This window comes from Atta colombica, unplaced genomic scaffold (assembly GCF_001594045.1).
Source record: "Atta colombica isolate Treedump-2 unplaced genomic scaffold, Acol1.0 scaffold300, whole genome shotgun sequence".
Lineage (NCBI taxonomy): Eukaryota > Metazoa > Arthropoda > Insecta > Hymenoptera > Formicidae > Atta > Atta colombica.
This window is the reverse complement of record NW_017259405.1, coordinates 228,820-253,338: the sequence shown is the minus strand read 5'-3', so window position 1 is coordinate 253,338 and position 24,519 is coordinate 228,820. Positions and strand designations below refer to the sequence as shown.

The 24,519-nt window shown below is 31.6% G+C and overlaps 1 protein-coding gene across 2 annotated transcripts in view; it reads left to right on the top strand.

The window, feature by feature from the left end:
• Window positions 1-24,519, top strand: part of LOC108690264 — a 47,369-nt gene that overhangs the window by 14,042 nt on the left and 8,808 nt on the right. For both annotated transcript variants that reach the window (XM_018197461.1, XM_018197462.1), the window contains exons 2-6: window positions 1,820-4,290; window positions 14,837-14,931; window positions 16,667-16,796; window positions 21,307-21,410; window positions 24,313-24,490. In XM_018197461.1, the coding sequence (XP_018052950.1) occupies window positions 2,083-4,290; window positions 14,837-14,931; window positions 16,667-16,796; window positions 21,307-21,410; window positions 24,313-24,490 (2,715 nt within the window). In that variant the 5' untranslated portion in view covers window positions 1,820-2,082. The remainder of the gene's footprint in view (window positions 1-1,819; window positions 4,291-14,836; window positions 14,932-16,666; window positions 16,797-21,306; window positions 21,411-24,312; window positions 24,491-24,519) is intronic.

The following is a 24,519-nucleotide window of genomic DNA, read 5'->3' as shown; positions in this document are numbered from 1 at the left end:
GTGTGTGTGTGTGTGTGTGTGTGTGTGTGTGTGTGTGTGTGTGTGTGTGTGTGTGTGTGCAAGCAAAATAGTATTACAGATTACATTTAAATATTGAATATATGAAGAGCATGTAACAACCTAACTTTCCGCACGGATTAGCTCGCCGGAAACACAAATCGGAAACAAAAGAAATTCGAGGACGGTGAAAGAGAATACTCAAAATAATCAAATAATAAAAAACTTTATTAATGATACGCAGAATAATAACTACAATAATTACAAAAATACAAAGACGAATATAACAGAAATATGTATAACAGAAATATGTATAATATCGAGTGTCGCGGCATTGGATTTGTTAATTTCATATTCCGAGTCATGGAACGGCGCGGTCGGATTCGTCGCGAACGAGCACGGTAGCCAATATATCTAAATGACGTTACAATGAAATTAAATCTTGGTATATTAAACGAGCATGTATTTTCATATTTATTACGGAAATCTTAAATTTTTGTAGAAATTGCTTATTTCTTTCTAATTGTAATATATACTTTATAACCTGTTTTTCGGGTTTATTGGAGTACCTACACTTTTCAGCATCTTCTTTGACTTTATATTTATATTTGACTTTATATTATATTGTCTAAAAAAATATTTGCGTGTTTTTGTTAAAGATATGTAGCTAAATGATGATATGTTATATAGGGTGTCCAGTAACGATTAGTATATCTCTCGTGGATAGATAGAACGGCCTAAACTGACAATGTCGAAAAATCCTCTATCATTTTGCAATTTTCGTAATAGTTAACAAGATATTAATTTTTAAGGATTGCTAAATAAGCGGATAAAATTGACGTATAACAAAATTTTAAGATATTTTTTAGAATTCTTTATTAAATTACAAAATGATAGAGGATTTTTCGACATTGTCATTCTTCAATTTTCATCTCAGTTTCATTTACTCTTCCATGAGAGATTATGCGGTATTTTATATTATCCTGCATATGAGAGATCCTGTGGATCAAATCTGTTATTTAGAATGAATCAAATATATATATCCAAAGAGTACTTTTTTAATTTTAATTTTATTTGTTGTAAACAAATAAATTTTTTCTGACTAACCTTGCAGTTACTTTTTTAAAGCTCAACTTTTTCATTATACGGAATATCTCAAACATTTATTGCTTGTGAATAGGTAGAACTAAACTAAATCGAAAAGTCTATTATTTTCCAATTTTTGCAGTAGTTATGCAATAAGATATTAATTTCTAAAAATTGCTGAAAAAGCGGATAAAATCGACATAAGACAACTTTAAGATTTCTTTCAGAGTTTTCTATGAAACATCTTAAAAATGTTTCTTAAACAACTCTTAAAAATTCTTATATGTCATTTTAGACATTCTATTCGTTAGATAACTAAAAAAAATTACAAAATGGTGGAAAATTTTTCGACTCCGTTTAGTCCGCTCTACCATAAGCAGTGTGTTAAAAAATTCGAGATAGTTTGTATACTTTCGATCTAATTATAAAACTTAATAACTTAAAAACTACTTCAATACTTAGGAAAAAAAGAATTGGGCAAAAAATATATCAGTATTTTACATATCAGTTATAACTTTGTTATTGTTAAAATGACATTTGGGGTCTGTATAAGTATATCTATCAAAAGATAATAGAGCGTACTTGTAATTACATAAAAAAATATTTTTTAAAACAGTTTTTAAATCCTGAATATGAAATATGAAATAAATATTTGTCAATTTGTTGATAACTTTTCCACTTTTCATATTTATTTTACTAAACATTTATACATAAAAATTAATTTTTATTTTTTCAGATCATCTCTCATCTGTGCGATTTTGATTATATCCTGTAATCGGATAATTTCAACCGTATTATAATTGTCAATTTATCAACAAATCTTGAAGGATATTAATAATTACATATGACAAAAGGAAGAATAATGTATGAACAAAAATAAAAAGCAAAAGATAATCATAAACATGAAAAGAGAAACAATGATCTATTACATAAAAAAAAATATATAAGATAACGTGGCTATTGTGGAAAATGAAATTTTTAGACCAATCGGTCTGAGATATGCCAGCGATAATAATAACAATATCTCAACAATCCTCAAAAATATCTTCATCACTATTGTCAACTGAAATAACGGAATTACAGCAATCATCATTGTCGTCGCCAACGTCGTTGTCCTGGGATTGCCAGGTCTACGCGACACGACGTAATCTTTTTGTATCAGCGATTGTCGACTTACGTTCAAGTAAGGCAGTGCATTGTCTAAATTTGAATGCCTGCTTGGTAAACAAATCATGTTCAGGATATGATCGAGTGAACTGTCAAACAATCCATTTTGATTACGCGATTCCAATTAACATCGTGCCTATTCAAAAGAATCCCGAGTTAGTCGGATTAGTATTAGATCAATCCATCAAATTGAACAATCAAATTGTGAATTTCTTACTTGATCATCATCCGCAATTGTGTCAACAACAGTGTTTTTATGATATGGCTGCCACAGCCAAACATGATTTACGTCGAAAGTTTCCTGCAGATTCGTCTGCTTCCGGGGAGGAAGACATAGCCGCAATTGCCAAGCAGATCAGTGATCATGCAGAGGCAATTTATCAGACGTGGAAGAGCCGTGGATTAGCACCGACGGAGATTTTAACTTGCCACAGCAACACAACTGCTGTTGATAAATTTGGTAGCACGTTGACACCTTGCAATTCATCTACTATTGGAAATGCTATGACTGGAAATAATATTGGTGACAAGATGTCATCGCCATCACTCGAACATTCTTCGCCAACAACGGTAGATATATTAAATTCGCCAAATCTAGACAATGGCAATCTCGAAAAACTAGTCAACAATTTTGTAGTAGAGGACAAAGCTAGAATAGCTGCTTCTAAACAAAAATTACCATCTAAGCCATTACCATCTTCTATACAATTTGCCCTACAGAAATTTGAGAAAAATTCTATCCAACAACAACAGATGGCTGTTGCAACAAAAAATAATATAATTGCAGATAACTCAAAGAAATTACCGAGTGTCTTATTATCTCCTACCTTATCATTTTTGAACAAATCATCACAAATAATAAAACCTCAGGTTCCCATGAAGACATCTGGCTCTCATCACTGCGAAGTCTTTCTGGAAACTATCGAAACTACTTTCCCAGTTGATTTGACATCTTCCAATAGAATGATACAGCAAAAGAGACCCACTAGTACATTAATCACATCATCATCCATTGATTCCTCGTTAAACATTAACTCATCGCATTCGACCACTTCAGGTTTGACAACTTGGCCATTAAAAAATAAATTAAATGATGTCAAAAAAATTGCAGATGTATCTCTTACGTTAGCTAAAACATCTCAACAAGAGGATATTACAAAAACAGTGTCAGGGCAGAATGAAAAAAAATCAGTCATGACAGATTTGAATTCACGATGTGCGTATCTCGACGAAGTTGCACGAGAAGAAGAAAGACTGATAAATGCTTTAAAAACAGGTGTTGTAATCACTGAAGAACCAGAGAGAACAGAGATAACATGTTTGCGCAATAAACAGAAACCGGCTATTAAACAAGAAAAACCAAAAATTGAATCGGTCAAACAAATTATTATCGGAGGCCATTATAAGAATAATTCGATAGTATCAAATTCGAGAACTTCTAATTCTATGATAAATATAATCAATAATGACAATGTTGGCACTGCCACCACTGTACCTACTAGTCATATTGCATTAGTCAATAGTGCGAAATCATTCAGCAAAGATGATCTGTCTGCTATGTCGGCGGTTGACTATGCTAAAGCTAGATACCAGGCCGCTCAAGAAAATTCACCTACCCAACAACGACTTGAGGAACAACGAACTTCCAACAATACGTACAATAGTTGTACCACAGAGCAATTAGTTTCCACCGTAAAAACGAAATTTGAGATGGAGATACAAAAGGATAAGGATGTTAAAGATGTGGATAAACACTCAGTGACATCTAGATGGGGATCAAAAATTACTTCTTCACGACCACGTCTAGAGCAGGCTGTACCTCATCCAGAATTAACTAATCAACAAAAACAGCATATAAGAACAGCTGTGACGACAGGAACGGGCAATAATCCCGTTAGACCGTTCCTCACAAGAGGCTCCGTGGCAGAGCGTGTACTCATTTTTGAGAAATGTCCAAGCGAGCTACTCTTAGACAAACGTGGTCCACGACAACCGACTATTAACACATTGAGTGGCCATGAGGTGCAAAATAAAGCTCAGGTAATTCTTTTAAAAAGGGTATTACAAAAAATCTGTTTTTGTTGTGTTAGCGGAAAGTAAAATCAACATTATTTCTTATAGTTTTTGAGGCGAGAAATCTGATAGTGCTAGTTCAAATTATGTCACATTACAAAAAGTTACATTCAAAATTGGGAAAACGCGTGATGTCATAGTTATTCGTAAGATTGTCTACATGTATCAATGGTAAACAATATAATACATCATATTTTGACATTAAAAATACTATATTTAATAGCAGAAGTATTAAACGCAACGAAATATTTTCGAGTGTTTGCACGAACATGGCGTCTATCAGGTGACAGAAACTGATGCAAACATGTTTGTGCAAGTGTTCGAAAACTTTCCTTTACGTCCGAATTTTCAGTCCGAATTTTCATATTTTGATATTAAGTATTTTGATATTAAATATAGCACTTTTATAAGATATTCTATATCAATCTATATTTAATATCAAAATATGATGTATCACATTTTCTACTGTATAGGTAGCATAGCGACCTGTCTCATGAGAGAACTTTAGATTTACAAGAATAACGCGCAAATGACCATCATGTTTGATCTAATATCATATTAAAAAAGAATTATTTATATATTAGGCACTATATAATAGACCAGTTAGAACAAAAATGGCGATTGGAATAGCAACCAATAAAACACAGTTGTCGACCTCTATAAAGTTTTAGATTTACAACAGTAGCGTATTTCTTTTATTTATTGTAGAATACGCTGACAATCGCGATAGATATATATCTATTTCAATCGTCAATTGGTTTATTGTCCAATTGATCAATTAGAACAAAAATAGCGATTGAAATAGAGATATATCTCACGAATGCAACTTCACACGCTTACCCAATTTTAAACTCCATTTTTTACATTCCTATCACGGAAAAAAGTTATAATCATTAAAACAAATCTATTCTACTCAATGTTATCATTGTTTCCGATGTAAGCAACAATATATCTTTCTTAAAGAAATGTGAATTCTTAAAGAATTTTGATAATCTTAAAATTCAATATGGCGGCGTCTTCGGTATGAGGAATGTCCCGTCGACAGGCGGTTGGTGGAGTCACAAGTACGCAATCGTATATTCGCATGCTAATAATGGAAGCACAAAAGATAAAGAGAAATTATAGTTGATTAATAACAATAAATCTTGTTTAACAATAAATCTTTATTTTTGTCATATATTTACAATGTGTATAGATTATATACAAGTACGTGCGTGCGTGCGTGCGTGTATGAAGACGACAACCTTGCATTGGTCTTTTACGACGTCTCGCTGTTAATTCTCTGACACTCCTTATCCATTAGGAGAGGTTTATTGCATTTAATCTGATGTTCCTTCTAAAGACCACTCCATTTGACTGGTTGGTTACCAGTGATTGTTTCTTCCTCCGTGGTGATGTAAGTGGCAAGGAAGAGACAGCAGAGGGCATAGCATAGCTTGGACAGGTATCTCCAAATCCGACAATTCAACGAGTGTAGCAAGATCCTTGATGGTCGTGTCCATCTTGGTGGTGACAGCTTCAGCTTCACTGGCCTTTACTCGGCCAGTGGCATTGGTGAGCATCTCGAGATCCGTCGATTTCTTAGTCGTAGCATACTTCCGTAGTTTGGCCTCTTACGCAGTTTGGCTTCCAGTATTAGAATCATTCTTGGAACTCGCCATAAGCGATGCTAATAGTCCTCGTCGGACTGATTTTGCAGCTGCATTTTCGCGAGCCACCAGGCGCTTTCGCGAACTTGGAAATTGCCAGCGCCGAGCATTTGCGAGAAACTTGTTGTCTATATGCTGGCACTTATATGCACGGGACTGCCTATTTGCTAGCGTTTGTGCGACTTGTCGCCACAGAACTCTCCTTGGTAGTGACTTCTGCTTATGTAATATTAAATCTCACTAGTGATTTGCTTGAATGTCCGTTTTTTGTTGATGTCGATGATAGCTCTGCTATCGGTGGTTCCGTATCCTCGATCGTGTACACCGGTTTCAGTCAATCTACAACTATGTTAACAGGTTTTCCCTTATGCATAGTTTGTACATATCTTCTCATTTCTTTGAAGTAAATTCAGTCCATCCATCGTAAAGTGCTTGGAACGCACCCGTTAATCGTGCATCATGTCGTACCTTTAACATTATTTCTAGGTTTTAAATACGAAAATTTGTTTCTGATCGTGTCTGTGAATTTGCGGCCACAGCCTCTTTATTGCTTATCTTGAAGTCATCACTCATGGTCATCTTTTTTTCTATTCGGTTTGTCATTTAGGAATTATCCCGTAATTTTGTTCACTCAAGCAAATTTCGCTGATGTTGCTTTATCCTCCCTCCTTCCTTAGAAAGATTATAAGCAACATCTCTGTCTACCTTTTCGTCTTGTGCTTTTTATGATTACCTTTAATTGTCTGTGGAAACGTTCTACCATCCCATTCAACTGATGATATGCTGTCGTCTTCATATTGTGGAACTTGTTAGTTTTGTAAGTTGCCTGAAGAGAGCTCGCTTTGAATTAATCTGATTTGTCGTAATCCTTTGTGGAATTCCAAACATTATTATCCATCCGTTGAATAATTCTTTGTCATCGTTTCTGTAACTGTGATAGCTTCTGACCATCATGTGTAGCGATCGACGATAATTAGGCAATAGCAATAAATAATTTCTGCGATCTTGGAAATCCTCCTATTATATCTATGTGGATGTAGATTTGAACCTCCTGTTAAGTTAACAAAACCTATCGATGTCAATTGTGCTTTGTTACTTTAGCTTTTTGGCATATGTACGTGTGCCACCGTTTACCATTTTTTTCCTATATTTGGCCATACGAATTGTTGCGCTATTAATTTTACTGTCATTTTAATTCTGAAAATGGAATATGCTAAGCTGTGTAACGCTTGATTTATCTATCTGCCATCGTCAAGTTTGTATCACAAAGGGTCGCGCCACTGGTGTTCTTGTATCGCAATAAAGAATTTCTTCTGTTCCTGAGATGGACACTTTTTTCAACTTGAGTTTTTACTCTTTGTTGATGTCTTAGAGTTCCTCATCTTTTAATTACGTCTTTTAACTTCTCAAAGTCTATGGATTTCTGTACTACTTCCATTCGTGACAGGGCATCACGTTTTCCGCGATGTGGTGGATGTTGTTTATAAACTGGCCGATGAACTTCAGTTGCCAAGTTTGCTGTGGAGAACTGCAGTGAATCTTATTTGTAAACGTAAATTAATAGTTTATGTCCGTTAGCATGCTAAATTCACGTCCCTTCAATATGTATTGGAAGTGCTGGATTGCTGTGTATATTGCTAACAACTCCCGGTTATAAGGATTATACTTCGTTTGCGTCATAATTAGCATCTTACTCCAGAATGTTAACGGTTGCCAGCTTTGTTGCCATCTTTTGCTGTACGTTATCCCCGAGACTCCCGAGATATCTGATGCATCCGTGACTAATCGTATTTCGCTGTTGCATTTGGATATATCAACATGATGATATGAACCATACTTTCTTTCGTGAATGCTTTCTTCCTTTCCATTCTACGAATCTATGTCCTTTCTTTTATCTTTACTCCTTTGAGCGCGTCATTCATTTGCATTTGCGCAACCCCTGGTATAAATATTCGGTAAAAATTGTTTCAGGAACTGATGAAGCTGCTTTACTGTTGCCGGTTTGGGAAAGTTCCGTAATGTGTTTCTACTTTTTCTTGTAGTGTTCCTTCCTCAGACACGTCGCATCCTAAAAACTCAATCTTTTCTACTCCTAGAACATATTTTGCAGCGTTGAATCGCACTCCATATTTGTTTAAGCGCGCAAAAATTTCTCTGAGGTATTGCTTTTGTTCATCCGTTGTTGATGCAATTAATATATTATTGATATAGGCATAGTTCAAACCATGCAGCATTCCATTAATAAAATATTGGAACATCTGTGCAGCGTAGCGTAATCTTTGCGACATGTATTTGAATTCGATCATCTCGAATGGCATCGTAATTGCTGTTTTGGAACTTTGTCCTCCGGATTGATTGAAATCTGATTGCCTTATCAAATTTAGTATCGAAAATATCTTCTTTCCATTCGATGCTTGTGTGAAATTGTCTATGTGCAGTATTATCTGGTATCTGTCTGAAATCGTCCGTTCAACTTTCTTTAATCTTTCTTTAATATGATCCATGCATCATCCTTTTTGGATATCATGGGTAATGGCAATGACACAAGCTCTTTAAAGATTAAATAATGTCTTCTTGGAACATCATATCGAACTCCGTCTTGGCTCACAGCTTGTCGGAAGCTCCACGACCTACATCCCGGTGTTGTTTGTATTTAATGCATGATTTTGGGCTGATATTTCTTTCTGCTTCGTTATGCGCATTACTGCTGAATATTCTGCTAAAATAACGTAGAATTCATAATGAGGTATTTTTCGTAATAAATTAAATTCGCATATGTTTAATATTCCGAACTGAGAATCGACACGTACATATGTAATATTTTGGTTGATTATTATATATATTGAATAAATTAATTATATATCACTATGATGTTAGCTTTCAAAGATGTTGTTATCTATTGATTTACTTCATCAAATCCTTCAGTTTCTTATATTGCTTGATTAGCTAAGTTACTATACAAGAAATATAATTTTTTAATTATTCGAAATTTTTATTATTTGAAACTTTTAAGATTTTCAAGACTTTCAAAAATTATGATTACAAATAATATATAATAAGAAATTTAATAATAAATAATTTAACAATTGAGATTCGAAATTTTTGTCTTATACCATACGCAAAAAATTAAGGAGTCACCTATTACGTCCTTCAAAAATAGATAATATTTAAGAGAATGTAACTGCGTCAAAAACCATGATGAGATTTTTCAGAAAACACATTAGGTAGGTCTTGAAGTTTTTATATTAAAAATTGAGATAATCGGATATACTTTCGAAAAGGTGAAATCTTCGATTTTGTTACCGATTGATACACTACAGTATTTGGTGTGTTGATTACAAATATGATTATGAAAATTACTGACTTAAGGTCATTTTCAATGTCAAATACATATTAAAAAACAATTAAAAAAATTTTTTTATATTTTGACATACGTTGTCAAGATTATAACCCTAAGTAACTTCCAACAGGTTTTAGTAATCGTTTTGATAATCGTTCGTAACCGTAATAATTTAAAAATTATTAATAAGAAAAATTTTTAAAATAACATCTCATTTCTGCTATATGCTAATACTAACAATTACTCCACACCTCTCTTCCTACTTACGTAATAACTTTTAACGCGAAACGAGGTCCACCCTATTTCCTTATCTAGAAGAAGTCATTACAGAAAGTGCAGAGTGAGCTTGAACAGTCAAATCCTCTAAGTAGAGGGATGATGGACCTCATTTCGCGTAGAAAGTTGTACGTCCTGTGGCAGAACAGATGCAGGATGGAAGTTGCTTCGCGTTAAAAGTCAGATGCCCCTTCCTCAGGGGAAAAATGGGATGGAACTCGTTTTGCGTAGAAAATCGTACTTTCCTAGGCAGGAGGAAAGGAAAGGAGAAATATAGAAAGTCGGATGTCCTTTGGCAGAAAGAGGGGAGGTGGATTGGACCTCTCTTCGCGTAGAAAGTTATGTTTGTCCCGAGGCAAGAGGGGAGGGGGAGATAGGTGGAATGGATCTCGTTTCGCGTAGAAAGATATTACATAAGCACAGAAGGAGGTATGACGTAATTGTTAGTATTATAGCATATAGCAAATGTGTGATGTTATTTTTTAAATTGTTCTTGTTAATAACTTTTAAACAATGGACAATCACCAAAAACTTGTAGTAGTCATTCAGGGTCACGATCTTGACAACATATATCAAAGTCAAGATCATTGGAGATGAGGGATCAATACCACGGAGCTGGATGCCCTTTTTTCGTTAATTACGTAATATTATCGATGGTTATATTTTCAAGAGGGATTGATGGACGAAGAGGGCTACTTCTGACTTTGATATCAATTGGTATATTGCTGTATTTTAGTGTGCTGGTAAAGAATATGACCATGAAAATTGATGACAAGGTCATTTTCAATGTCAAATGTGAAAAATGTAACAAAGAAATGGGTTTTTTATATTTAATCTTGGCAATGACCTTGTGAATTTTTGTGATTATATTATTTAATTAGCACAGCAATATACAGCAGTATACCAATCAACAAATTCGAAGGTTTTCATCTCTCCGGAAGTCCATTCTAATGATCTAAATGATCATTAGAATTTTTTAGAGCTACATGGATATAAATCGAAATCCATCAAATCTAAGATAAAAATCTAAAGATTTTTTGCGAACTTTATGAAGTTCCATAGCATAAATTAAACACGCAATATACAGTATAAAAAAGCAGTTTACAGTTTTTGAAAGATTGAATCTTTATCTTTAATTTACTTGTTTATTGAGTATTACACAGTTTATAAACCAAATTATTCAACATTGAAGTGAAAATGATCTTTTTTCATTCTTTCGAAAAGCTGTAAACTGTTTTTATGTGCGATTTTTAATTCACGCCATGGAACTTCGTAAAGATTGTATAAAGATTGTATAAAGATTTCAAATTTAACGGAAATTTTCGCTTGTATTCATATAGCTATATAAAGTCAAAGTGTTAATTCAATTATCGATTTCAAAAATAGAAATTTTAAGTTTTAAAATGTTTTTTGAAAAATCTTGTTATGATTATTTTTTACGAAGTTGCATTCTCTTAATATTTTTTGATGACTGAATAGGTGTTTCCTTAACCTTTTGTTGCATAGTGTCCTCTGCAAAGGATATCTTTTTTTGCCGCTATTTTTGTATTTGATAATTATTTTTTCGTATTTGATAATTAATTTATCAATATGATAATCAATATGATATCATATTGATATATGATATCAATATGAATTTAGATCGATGAGAATAAATCTAATTAAGGTTGTATTGGACATATTTTGAAAACATTCAAAAAATTACGAAAAAATTACAAATGATTTTTTTTGCATTTAAAAGTCATAGAAAAAAGTGGATATGTATTCTAATGAAAATATTAGAAGAAATAATGAAAATAATCTAAATTTTTTTATGTAAGTACTGTATATTTAAAGATGATTTATACTTATAATATTTTATAAAGATTCATTTCAATGTGCAGATTAATTATTCTGTAATTAAACAAAATTATTTTATTTATTTTTTTACTTACAAAACAAATAATCACAATGAAACTTTATATAAATTGTCTTGAATGCTTAAAGTACTTAGAAAAAATTGGAATTTTTCTTTATGTTATAAAAAATAATTTAATTTTTAATAAAAAAAACAGACTAAATAAATTGTAAAAAAAATATGTTACTGTATAAAAATATAATTTTATTCATACAATTGTCATATGTATATAATTTATTTGAAGTGTAAATTAAATACATTTCTAAATTTAATTTATTTAACAAAGACTATACGACCAATACATCCTTAAATACGAAAATTTCTATATTGGATCAAAACGGAAAATTATTTACAATTTATAAATTATTCGCTAATTTTAAGATTCTCATTAACATTTGATTAATATTCTTATATAGACGTTTATTAGCATAAAATATTATTAAATTGCTCGTCAATATAATGCTACTACTCTGTTTCTTATAATGGCGTTTTAAGATCAGAAAAGATTTTGACGCGCAGTTTGTACAGCCAAATATGTATAGATATAAATTTACATTGAAATATTTAAGCACAAAGATCCGCTTTTATCGAATATAGGAGTTCTTGTATTTGATTGATTTATATTACGTTTTTGGTATTATTATATTTCTAAGATTTGAATAACAAAATTATGTAATTATTTTGCATTAACTACAAGTTAAAAACAAAAAATCAGTTAAGCATCTTTTTTACAAAAAATTATGCTGGGATGAAAATGATAAACATATCTTCAAAATCTCTATATTAATGTTTTCGAATTTGCTGATTTCAAATCTGCATTTATAATTGACAATTTTTAAATGGCAGAACCAAAACATAGGCCGAAATAATTAGACATGTTGAATTCTGATTTTAGAGGAGTGGAAAGATTTAGGCTATTGAAAATTGTGTAAAATTCAAATGTCGTTTGTAGACAAATGAATAAACATACAGTCATACATACATTTTCTTTTTAGCACATTTTTAATGCTTTCTTAAAACTTTCTTAATGAATAAAATTAGCCACGAAAGTCCTTAGAAGATGAATAATTAAGAGCAATATTGATCATCAAAGATGACTGCGCGATTTGCGTTTTTTGATTTTGTTACAATTTCTGATAAACGAATATTTTTCAATTTTTCTTGGTGTCATTTTATTGATGAAATTCTCGTCTATATATATATATAGACCTAAAATCTGAAAAAGAACATGAAGATTATAAAAATGGCAGTGAAAAATTAAAAAACTGTCGAAAAATTCAATTATTAGTAGTTGTTAAAACGGATTTAAAAAATAAATGTACGTGCATAAAAGTAGCTTCAGTTTATAGAAAAATTTGTTGTTTTTATTTTAAAAAAAGTTGAATGCAATGACATTAGGTCATTCTTGAGTTATCGTGACAAGAACAAAATAATGCGTAGTCGCCTTTAATTATAAATATTGCCCTCAATTATTCACACTTAATGGACTTTCGCGATATTTGCACAATTTTTTCGACCGTCCAAACCTTTCTACTTCCATTTAACGATATTGTTTTAAGACATATTGAATCTTGATTGTAACGAAATTTTACATACCTATAAGTGAAATAAATAAATAAATATAGAAACGATTTGCACGAAAAAATGGTTTTAAGAGATGAAATCACGCCTTGCATATATAAAACAGTTTTTGGCATTTTTCTTTCTTGTCTCTCAAAAACTATTTGAGATATCAAAAAGTGTTTTATTTAAAAATTTAATAACAAACATATCTTAAACTAACTACATCAACAATATTTCGAAAAAATTTATTTAAAAAATTTACCTCTTTGCAATCTTATATGAAAAAACATCTATTTTATATATATCTTTTGTATTTCTTATATCTTCAATAATTCTTGAAATATAATGTCAAAAAGGCTGTATTTTTAATTTTTGTCTGCAGATTTGAAATCAGAAGTTTAAAATATTCTTACGTCGTAAAATTTCACATGTAAATAAGTTATAATTAATTTTTTTTAATTTGGCCGCCATATTGAATCTGCCATTTTGATTTTAAAACTTTTGACTTTAGATTTGCAATCAACGACGCCGAAAACTACTTTATAGACTAAAATTCAGCAAAATACATTTAACAAAAAAATTTGTGCAACAAAGGGTTAATTTTTTTGCGTAGTGTATATGAAGCCACTTGATCTTGAGCTTATCATTAACAGCTGCTATTATTGTGCCATGTGAACTGAATGAGAGTAATCGTATAATGACCATGACGTAATCATCGGCACTGCAAGGTATGGCAATATATTGATCATCTCTTTCCTTGAAATCTTCTGACGATGTCTCGTAATAGAACATCAATGTGTTCTTGATCAAACCCAATGTGAAATGAAATTGTAATTTGCAGAATATGCTTATATACTTTAAAAGAAACAACTTATTGTATTTCTATATATTCAATTTGATTTGTTTATGGAGGTGATACATTTTTACAGGTAGATTTTAACCTTTAGACTGTCGGGAAAGCCACTTTTGTGGCTCTAGAGTATATTAAAATACCACTATTTTTGGTGATATTTTAAATACTAATTGTATTAAACATATATATGTGTGTATATATGATGATTGCCCACATAATGCGGGCTCTCCGGTGCCCATTTCGCACTTGTTGCGTCGACAGAACATAATAATCTAATAATTCGTTATGCGTTACCCTGCATTGAAAATTATTATTTAAAAGAAATTTTGCCATTTTTAATTATGAAAACAAATAAAAATAAAAAAACACTTATAAAATATATATATATATATAAAAATATCAAAAATATAAAAATTAAAAATTAAAAAATGCAAAAAAAGTAAAAAACAAGAAAACAGGTAAAAAAATACAAAAAATAAATTAAAAAACCAAATAAAAAAGTCAGAAAGGAGCTACAAACTTTCTACGTCCATGTCGTTAACTCTGACTATAGTAATACTAAAGGAAAGTTCTCTATATGAGTCTATACGTTTATACATATATTCATTTATTGTTAATGTTACATTTAGGGCTCGAGATTAAATCTATGCTTAAAATTATGTATCAACGATATCAAAAACCCCCAAATACATTATTTTTGAAAAAAATAAAATTTTTTTATTTGATCGTACGGTTCCTGAAAGTTCCCTGAGAAAGCCACTTTTATGACTTTTATGATTCACAAATCTCGATTTTCTGCGCCATGTGTTTATTACTTATATAGACAAATTTTCGAGGAAAAAAACCACTATTTTAACGAAAAAATACCGGCAGCCTAAAGGTTAATTGATTTTTTAAATCTTTTTTTTAAATTCAACTCGCATCTTTTCTTCTAGATTTACTCGAGAGAGAAGACGCAGCATAAAAGTTTGCCACCACATACAACTTTACAAAGACAAGTGAAAGCCAATAGGAGTGTTCATATACCAAGGTTTGTTTATAACAATGTTATAAAGATATCAAAATGAAGAAAAAAAGTATATAAAGAGAAGTCAAATGTATATTGCATGCTATGTAAAATAATGTAGAAAGAAATTTTATACAAATGTTCTATTATCACTGCAATGCAATGGAAAATTGAAAATTTATGTATATATTTTATTGATAAATATCTTGTTTAAAAAGAAAGTTAAAGAAGCTTCCCTCCAAGTCCCTGACTTTAACATATATTGTTAACCTGAATAACCTCCAACAGGTTTTTGCCATCGCTCATTATACGTTAAAAAATTATTCTGTAGTTCTGGTAAATTCAATATCCCTCTGATTAGATAATTATTCCCTGTACCTATTGTGTTTAAACTTTAAGACTAAATTGTAAAAACGCTTAAGAGGATCCTAAAGCGAAGCTCGAAGTCCGATGAAGTCATCAGAGGTCATGCCGCGCGCCGTGCATCTAGAATTCCTCTATTAATACCTCCGGACACATCATAGGGCCCCTATTCTTGAAAAGTATCGCATACGAAAAACTAGGAAAATGCTAGTATGTGTAACGCATACTATAGTATTTCTCTAGTTTTTCGTATGCGATACTTTTCAAGAAGGGCTCCAATGCGATGTTCATCGCACGCGACATGCAATATCCAATGAGTGTACAGCTTTACCGATGTTTTCATTCTAAAGGTATATTCTCATTGGATATCGCGTATCGAACATCGCGCTGGTGTGCCGGAGTATAAGAGTTAAGATATAAGACCGGAAGGACGTCATTGCCGGGCCAGAAACAGCACAATTCCACCATAATTGATAGTTCGATTTTGTGCGTTCGCATCTTCTATACCATGAAATAGTTGCTCACACTAATTCACAGATTCACTACCACATTAAAAGCAGAGAGAAACCTGAGAGAGGACATGAACAAAAACAACAATCGCAAAAACAATGCAATTCATGTCAATTTTCGTATAATAAATTCGTCGCGATAAAGCGTCTAAATCTAAGAATTCGACATTGTTTGTTCAAGTAAACAATGTATCTGGGAATCACTATTTTGTACATACAGGTTGTAAAGCTTTCATACATTAAGGAAATGATGTCACGAGTTGACAGCTGAGATATTACACTAAGAAATGGTAAAAAATATATCAATTTTGAAATTTTTGATCGTTCTCGGCATAGATTCCACTTCTCAGACACGTATTAATGCGTATATTTTAGTTCTGGAAAAGGATTTTCGAATCTATGAAAGAGAAAAAAATTTAGTTCCCTTCCCTTAAGGGAATCCTAAAGCCTCCTGTATTACCGACTAAATCATATATAATAACTTTTGTATAACAAATACTTTTTTTCTTTCACAGAGTGAAAAAATCCTTTTTCAGGATTAAAATATACACATTAATACGTATTTATGAGATAGAGTTATTATTTTATGCCGAGAATGACCAAAAATTTTGAAATTGATATATTTTTTATCATTTCTTATGCGAGCTTAGTAGATAATAGAAGTCGTAGCGGTCTTAGAGGATCTCTAGGATCTTAAGTCGTAGAAAATTGATCAATCATAGTCAATTATTCTTCTCATATTCGACTGTGATTAGTTAACTCTACGGAGCAATTTGGCGCATTCGGCGGTTCTAAGAGGGTGCCCAACTTTGGCAGTTCTAATGTTAAATAACAAATCGATAAATCTTCTACTTGATTAATTTTAAAATATGTTATCTTTTTTGCAGATTTTATTTTCCAGGAGGGAAACCACATTCTCTCTCACAGTTAGAGATGATCATCTCAAAAATTACTGCGGCCTTTCAGAGTTTACCAAATTGTCGCGTTTCTCAAGCACAATTTAATATTATCACAAAGGTCAGAATTTATATATTTGTTAAATAAAATAATTTGCTAAAAAAGTAATGTTTTTCATTACTTTTATCAACCATTTATATTAACAATGATGAAAACAATATTAAGAGATTATGTATGCAGTTAGTACATGACAAAGCCAACTATTTTTATACTTCTTTTTCTTATCACTGGATCAGTATATTCGAATAATTATTATTATTTATTTTTTATCTTTTCATCAAATATTTGACATTCTGATAAATACCGTTTTCTAAACAACTCTTTTTATTAGTTATGTTTTAAAAGAGTCATTCAGCAGACATCATTTAGGTATTAGATTTAGGTATTAGATTTTTGCGCAACATACATGCATAGATGTGTATGTATAGATATATGTGCGTGTATTGGAGTTGACGCGTGGGTACGTTGACACTTCAAAATCTCGTACTCTCGTTTCATCTTCAAATGATTTTTTGCGAATGTACATACATACATATTGATGTAAGCTCTAATTGTGGAATGTGGTCTGAGAAATTTTTTATCATATTCAGTATAGTGCTGCTTTTAATTCCTTAAAATTCATTGATAATTCTTTTCATATTCTTCTTCATAATCTTCTTCCCATCATCACACACATGAATGATAACTGGAGTAAGTTTAAATTGAAGTAAACTGAAGTAAACACTGTGTACCGTAAATCAGTGATGGATTAACGCATAAGCAAACAAGGCATTTGCCTAGAGCGGCAAATTTGAGGAGGCAACAAATTTTTCAAGACAGAAAATTCTTACACAGTTAAGATAAATTTTTAATTTGTTAATACAATTGTATATCTTTATGCACGAGTTATACCGAGCATATTTTATCAGAAATGATATTTTAAACACAGTTAAAAATGTATTTTATTTATGTTACTTAAGGATTATTGAATGTTTTTATCAGCTAATGCGGAGATAAAAATCATTTTTTTAATCCATTTTCCTTTTTATCAAATTTATAAATTAATGAAGCCATCTGAGGGCGGCTAGATGTTGATATATAAAAGCGACAAAATGCTTAATCCGTCACTGCTGCAAGGGTATTGTACTTCTAATTATTATTATTAGTATTGTTTTTATTGGAGTTCAAATTCCACCGAACATGTGTGGAACATATAATGAAAAGGAGGCTATGAAAGAAGGATTGCCAACAAATTTATAGAAACAACATTACACCAAATAATGGTGGTCCAAAAAATCCTTAGGTCACAATTATAGCTTTCATTTATATACAGAATGTCTGATAATTAATGATAAAAATTCGCATAGTGACAAAATAGACTAAACTGAGTTGGGAAGTCCTCTATCATTCTGCAATTGTCGCGGTTAAGATATTCATTTATGAAAATAGTCAAATTGGCCCGGCTTACTGTCAAATGCAAGCGCGTGAAATAAAACCGCCTAGTGACGTGCGTGTTCGTCATCGCTAAGCACGTTAATGCCAATATCGCTTCTAAACAACATTAACGATGATGAACGCGCATATCACTGAATGATCTTATGTCTTATCTCATCGGCCGTATACATACACACATGCACGCATGCACACACAAACACATGCACGTATATTTCACATTTATATATGCTATTTTGTGAGTATAGCTAGATTCTGTCTCTAAAGCATATCCAAATACTCGCGGAATATTTGATAGCAGTTAACGCAAATGCACAATAGCAATGTTCAGTTAGAAAACAATGCATGTTTAGAAGTGTATGGTTATATATTTTTGACGTCTTTATTTTTATTTTGGATATGGACATGATATTGTCTGGAATTATTATATCACCCATCAGAACACTATCAGATTTGCGTTTTATCCCGAATCTCGATCATAATAATTTGTTGATCCAAAACGTAGTTTAATTAATAAATCAATGTTTCCAATAAATCCTATTTCTCCTGTAATCTTCTATAATCGCTAACATCTTCATGGAGCATTTTGAGAAAGAGGCCCTCAGAAAAATACCCAAAAAACCAGAAGTTTAGTTTCAGTTTATGTAGACGATTCATGATATGGAGGCACAGCAGAGCTCCGTAAATTTCTTATTTTCCTCAACAATCAACATCCAAATATCCACTTCACTACGTAGACATAGAGGAAAACGAAAAACTCCCCTCTCTAAATGTTCTTGTCTCTAAGAAAGCTGACGATACCTTAGGCCATCAAGTATACAAAAAACCAACACACATAGATAGATATCTACATGCACCACTCAGCACAAAAACAGTCTGCAGCTCACTTGTACATAGAGCATTCACCATTTCTGACATCTACAGACAGAACTCAACCACCTAAAACTAGCCTTACAAAAAAACGACAAAAACGACATAATCAAAACAATCAATAAACATGCAAACAAGATAACGTGTGTCTCTGACACACAACCAGACGAAAGAATTCATTCTGCCATATATCAAAGAAACAATAGATCGGATTAGCAGGATATTAAACAAACACAATCCGAATTACTTTCAAACCACCCAGAAAAATAAGACGAATCTTAAGAAATCCTTAAAAAATCAAAGATCTCCATTCAATTCCGCAGGAGTATATAAAATATCTTATTCCTGCGGCAAGTATATATACATTGGAGAAATCTGAAGAATAGTCAACCTACTGATAAAAGAACATTAATGTGATGCCAGGCTAAAACACGTCACGCAGTCAGAACAACATCGAAACAGGACATCAAACTGTTGACAAAACGACCAAAATAGCCAACATACTCTCCAAGAAAGTATAGAGAAGCCATAGAGACACAAAAACACCCTACAATCTAAATAAAGATAATGACTACAACATAAATAAATTATGGAAAACCATTCTCCCGGTTATTGAAACCCGACCAATTTCCTCCACTTCTCCGCTCCCTACCCACAATTCTCTTCTTCCCACTACTCCAACAAGTAGCGTAATATAAAAGAAACGACCCAGAGGAACAGCTCGATTTCAGGCTGTTTCTCGCCGATGAAGTGGACTGTAAAGTCCATGAAATAAACATTCCAAAAATGGATCTGGACATGGAGGAAACGCATAATTTTTAAATAAATCATTTTTTTTAATTAATGGATTTTAAGTAGTATGATTAAAAATAATTTAGGATTGAATGATTTGGGATAAAACAGTTAATCTAGTAGTATGTTGCGAATAATAGGATACATCCCGTATTTAATTATATTATTTATATTAATTATTATTTAATTAAGATAAAATATTTAATAATTATAGGGAATATTACGTTTGTTTTATGTCTTTGTTTAGGTAAATGATATCGAAGAATAAAAAATAAATCGACATATTATGATGATGACTTGATTGTACATAAAATTCTTTTGGAAAGAATTTGTTTGCAATTTTGTTATTACATTTAAGATAAATCATGAATAACATTAATTCGCTAATAATAGATTTGAACAAATGGAAAACTAACAATAATTGAAAGTTAAACTTATTTTTAGATTTTAATATCAATAATAAAATGAAGCACTATATAACGCAAAACCGAAAATACATTATCATAATAGCATGAAATAGTTTTCAGTAAGACATCATTAGAATGATTTCTATGAAATTTATTTATGATCTTCTATGAAATCTACTATGAAAACTGTGCTGCAAAATTTATTGCCATAAAAAAATTATGATACATATGTAACGTAAGCTATATAGTTTTTCAGCACTGGCAGTGAATTTTGAAATAAAGTCCATATAACTGTCATTTTTTGATCACTTGACGTCATAAGTACGAACATGTCTAGTATTTAATGCCAAAATGATGTGTGCTTGCTACCTGAATAGTTGTTTATAGCTTGTAATGAAATAGCTTGTAATGAATTATAATTTTCAATTATAGGTCCATTCATTTCTGAAGAGATTAAAAAAATTTTTTATAAAAATCCATTCAGTATTTTGTAAAGAATTATGTGATAATTGTTCAATTTAGTCCTTCTCAGCTCTATATGAAAGTTAAAAAATATGATTTTATAAAAGAACATTTAAAAGTTTTAATATACTATATACTATATACAACAATAGTGTCACTTTACCTTTTACAATAATTTATTGTTTTTTTCATATCTATTTCAAATCAAGGCTAAATAAGGATGATATTAAGCAACAAATGAAAGTTATACACAAAATTGTTAATTTTTAGTCAAAGCTTAAAGTTTTAATTATTTTAACTAATCGAGAAAGAATTGTGCATTTAATTTTCTTTTAAATATATATATTCAAAGACATTTCATGCAGGTAATTCGAAATATACAATATATTTTTTGAGACTAAAAAATAAAAATAAGGCATTAATATTTTGATCATTTTTAAGAACACTCTTTCACACAATGCGCAACATTCTCTTATCTGTAATCTTACAATTAATATAAAGTTATGATATATTAATTAATGATATATTAATTAATTACTTATTTATATATTTTGAATACTAATTTATATATTTGGATAAATTTTGTCAATTTTTTCTTTATTGTATAGGCTTGTGATTTACCCTTGTATTGGAAAGTACCACTTTTCCTGGCAGCAGGTGGCGAGCAAAAAGGATTTGTCGAGATGAATATCTTTCTAGAATTTTGGAAAAAGTAAGCTATAGATTGCAATTTATATTTTTTGTTAAGAATGTCTATTGTGAGAAATTGTATTCTTCTTGAATTTTTATATTTTATTTATAATTTATACAATAAGTAAAAAAACGATTGAAGCTGGATGATCTTAAAATAATTCTTTAAAAATAATGCTTTAAATAATTCCATACGAATTTATATCATATTTATAGTCTCTTGAATTGCGCATCGAACAAAAATTTATGGTCATCGCGGTCACCCATCCGATCTCTACAATCCTACCCAACGATGCTTATATGATCGCGAACTCGACTACTATATCATGATGATACATAAATACTTAAAGTGGATGGAGATATATTATAAAGTGTGTGGTAGAGTGGATATACATCAGTATCGCGCCATGCTTAGCGCCGAGATCACTACCAGTATCTCCAGATAAAGAGAATGACGCCAATTAACTGGAAGTCGCTATTTTGTGTCTTATATCTGGGATATCTATATGACGCAATTCCTCGTCTTAATTTCTTCTTTCTTTAACGTTGTCTTTTTTTAACTAGGACACTAATGGCATTAAGCGGGGAGCACAGACTCTTGCATAACGCATGAAACATGAAGCATAAAAAAAATCAATCAATCAGAGTTCTTTATTTCAAGGAAAGGAAGAAAATAAAGATCTTTCCTTCGATCGGTTCATTTTCTTATGCATTATGCGTTATGCAAGAGTCTGTGCTCCCCGTCTTAAGCGGGAAGCACAGACTCTTATATAATAACACATGAGGCATAAGAAATTAAACCAACCAGAATTCTTTATTTTATGGAAAGGAAGGAAATGGAGGACTTTACATTTTCTTACGCACAATGTATAGTGCATAAAGGAATCATCCAATAAAAATTCTTCTTTTCCATATAGCAGGAAAGAAAAGATTTTGATTGGTTAATTCGCTTATGCATTATGCGTTATGCAAAAGTCTGTGTCGCGACTCTTAGATACATGCATTGACGGCACTCTTTTTATATTCACTCTAGTATGATAAAGTCACTAGATTTCCAAAGTACCGCAATTGATTTCAGAAATGTTGCGTCAAAATGACCGAAGAAGTGCGCATAGAACATGATTTTAAGCATAGTAGTTGATGGTTCATTTTATAAATTACACTTACTTGTCCTTTTATGCACTTTCATGCATTATACTTCTATGACAAAACATTAAACTAAATAATTAAACATATTATATATATTCTTATGGTTATAAATAAACTAATTACAATTAAAGAACATTTATTTAACAGTTTTATTTTCCAAAATAAAATATGTATACTTTCTTGATCAAAAAATTCCCGGAATTCATTCAGAAAATTCAAAATACAGTTTTATTCATCAAAAGTGATATTGTCCTCTTCAAAGTACTTCCCATTGACTGCAACGCACTTATGCCAGCGCTTGATCCAGCTCTCGAAACATTTCTTGAACTCTATTGTCGGTATAGCCATCAGAGCCGTCTTCGATTTTTCCATTACCTCCTTTCAGCTGTTAAAACGCGTTCCCCATAATGGTTTTTTGATTCGAACAGAAAAAAATCGCAGGGAGCCATATCAGATGAATTCGATAGCTGTTGGTATTCGTTTCGTTCTTGGTCAAAAATTCACTCGTTGTTGCAAATTCAACTCCATTTTTAAAATTGTAAAAAATCGAAAATACGTGCAGAGATGTACTCAAGACAGCGTAACTTTTACAAATGTTAAGCTATGGTAATAAAATTTGGTGGGAATGTCAATGATAGATGTGGCAATCTAACAAAAAAAAAACAGAACTCAAATCAGCTGACTCAGAGCATCACCTGGTGATAATTCCGAGAACTTTTTGATCAAAGTGATATACAAATGCATAAATTTGAAATGGCTGAATTTCAGTCAAAATAGATGCGAGTTTATGATACTTCAGAAATCTAGTGACTTCAGTGTGTATGATAGAATTCCCTTAGTAAGAGATAAGAGCGGAAGGACGCCATTGCTGGGTATCGGGTATCGACCGGAAACAGCACAATTCCACCATGATTGACAGTTGATAATTTTGCGCCTTTTACACCATGAAACAATTATTCACATCAATTCACAGATTCACTACTACATCGAAAGTATCTGCAAATGGCGGCATTTAAAGAGATTCGAAATATGACTAATCAGGAGATGCCCCCTCATGACTTAACTCTTATTAGAGGGACTCTAGTGTTATACAATAATGCTATCTAATGATTTTGAGAGAAAAGCTTTTAAAGCCGGTTCTACATTAGTTCTACATTAGTTGCAAGTCGATTGCAAGTTTGTTGCGACAGCCAATATAATTTTGAAATCAACGCTTCATATTCGGTATGCAACTAATGTAAAAACCGGCTTAAAGAATCAGTTTATAAATGGCAGCTTGGACCCTTTGCTCTTATCTCCATTCATTCCCTTAAATCTTGTTCCTCGCCCCTCCCTCCCCCCTCCCTCCACCCTCATTACCGAGCTCCTCATCCCTCCCGTCCTGCTGGAAAAATTTTATTGAAATTATTCCACGTTTTGGAACATTTTTCAGCAAATTTCAGCAGTTCAGGAAAATTTCAGTTTAATTTCAGCGATTTTTAGCTGAAAAATTTATTTTCAACAAAATTTCATAAAAATTTTTGCAAAAATTTCAGAAGAATTTCAGTTCAATTTCAGTAAGTATGTTAACTGAAGAATTTCAGTTCAATTTCAGTAAGTATGTTAACTGAAGAATTCACTTTCAGTGGAATTTAACAAATTTTCAGCAATTTTCTGAAATATTCCAAAACGTGGAATAAGTTTAGCGAAATTTTTTCACCAGGGCCATGTTAGAATCCTTCTATATTACTTACTAGCAATAAATAAATTTTGAATTTATCCTTACATTAATTTAGATTAACAACTATTCATCATGATCCTGCCAATAAATTCATCAGTATAGTTACTCGGGGTCTTCGAAACAATATACTCCCTGAGGATCTGATACCACTTGTACAAGATGTAGTAGAAACACATCCAGGATTGACATTTTTAAAAGAAGCTACAGAATTTCATTCTCGTTACGTACACACGGTTTGTATGAAATAATTTATGTTTAATTT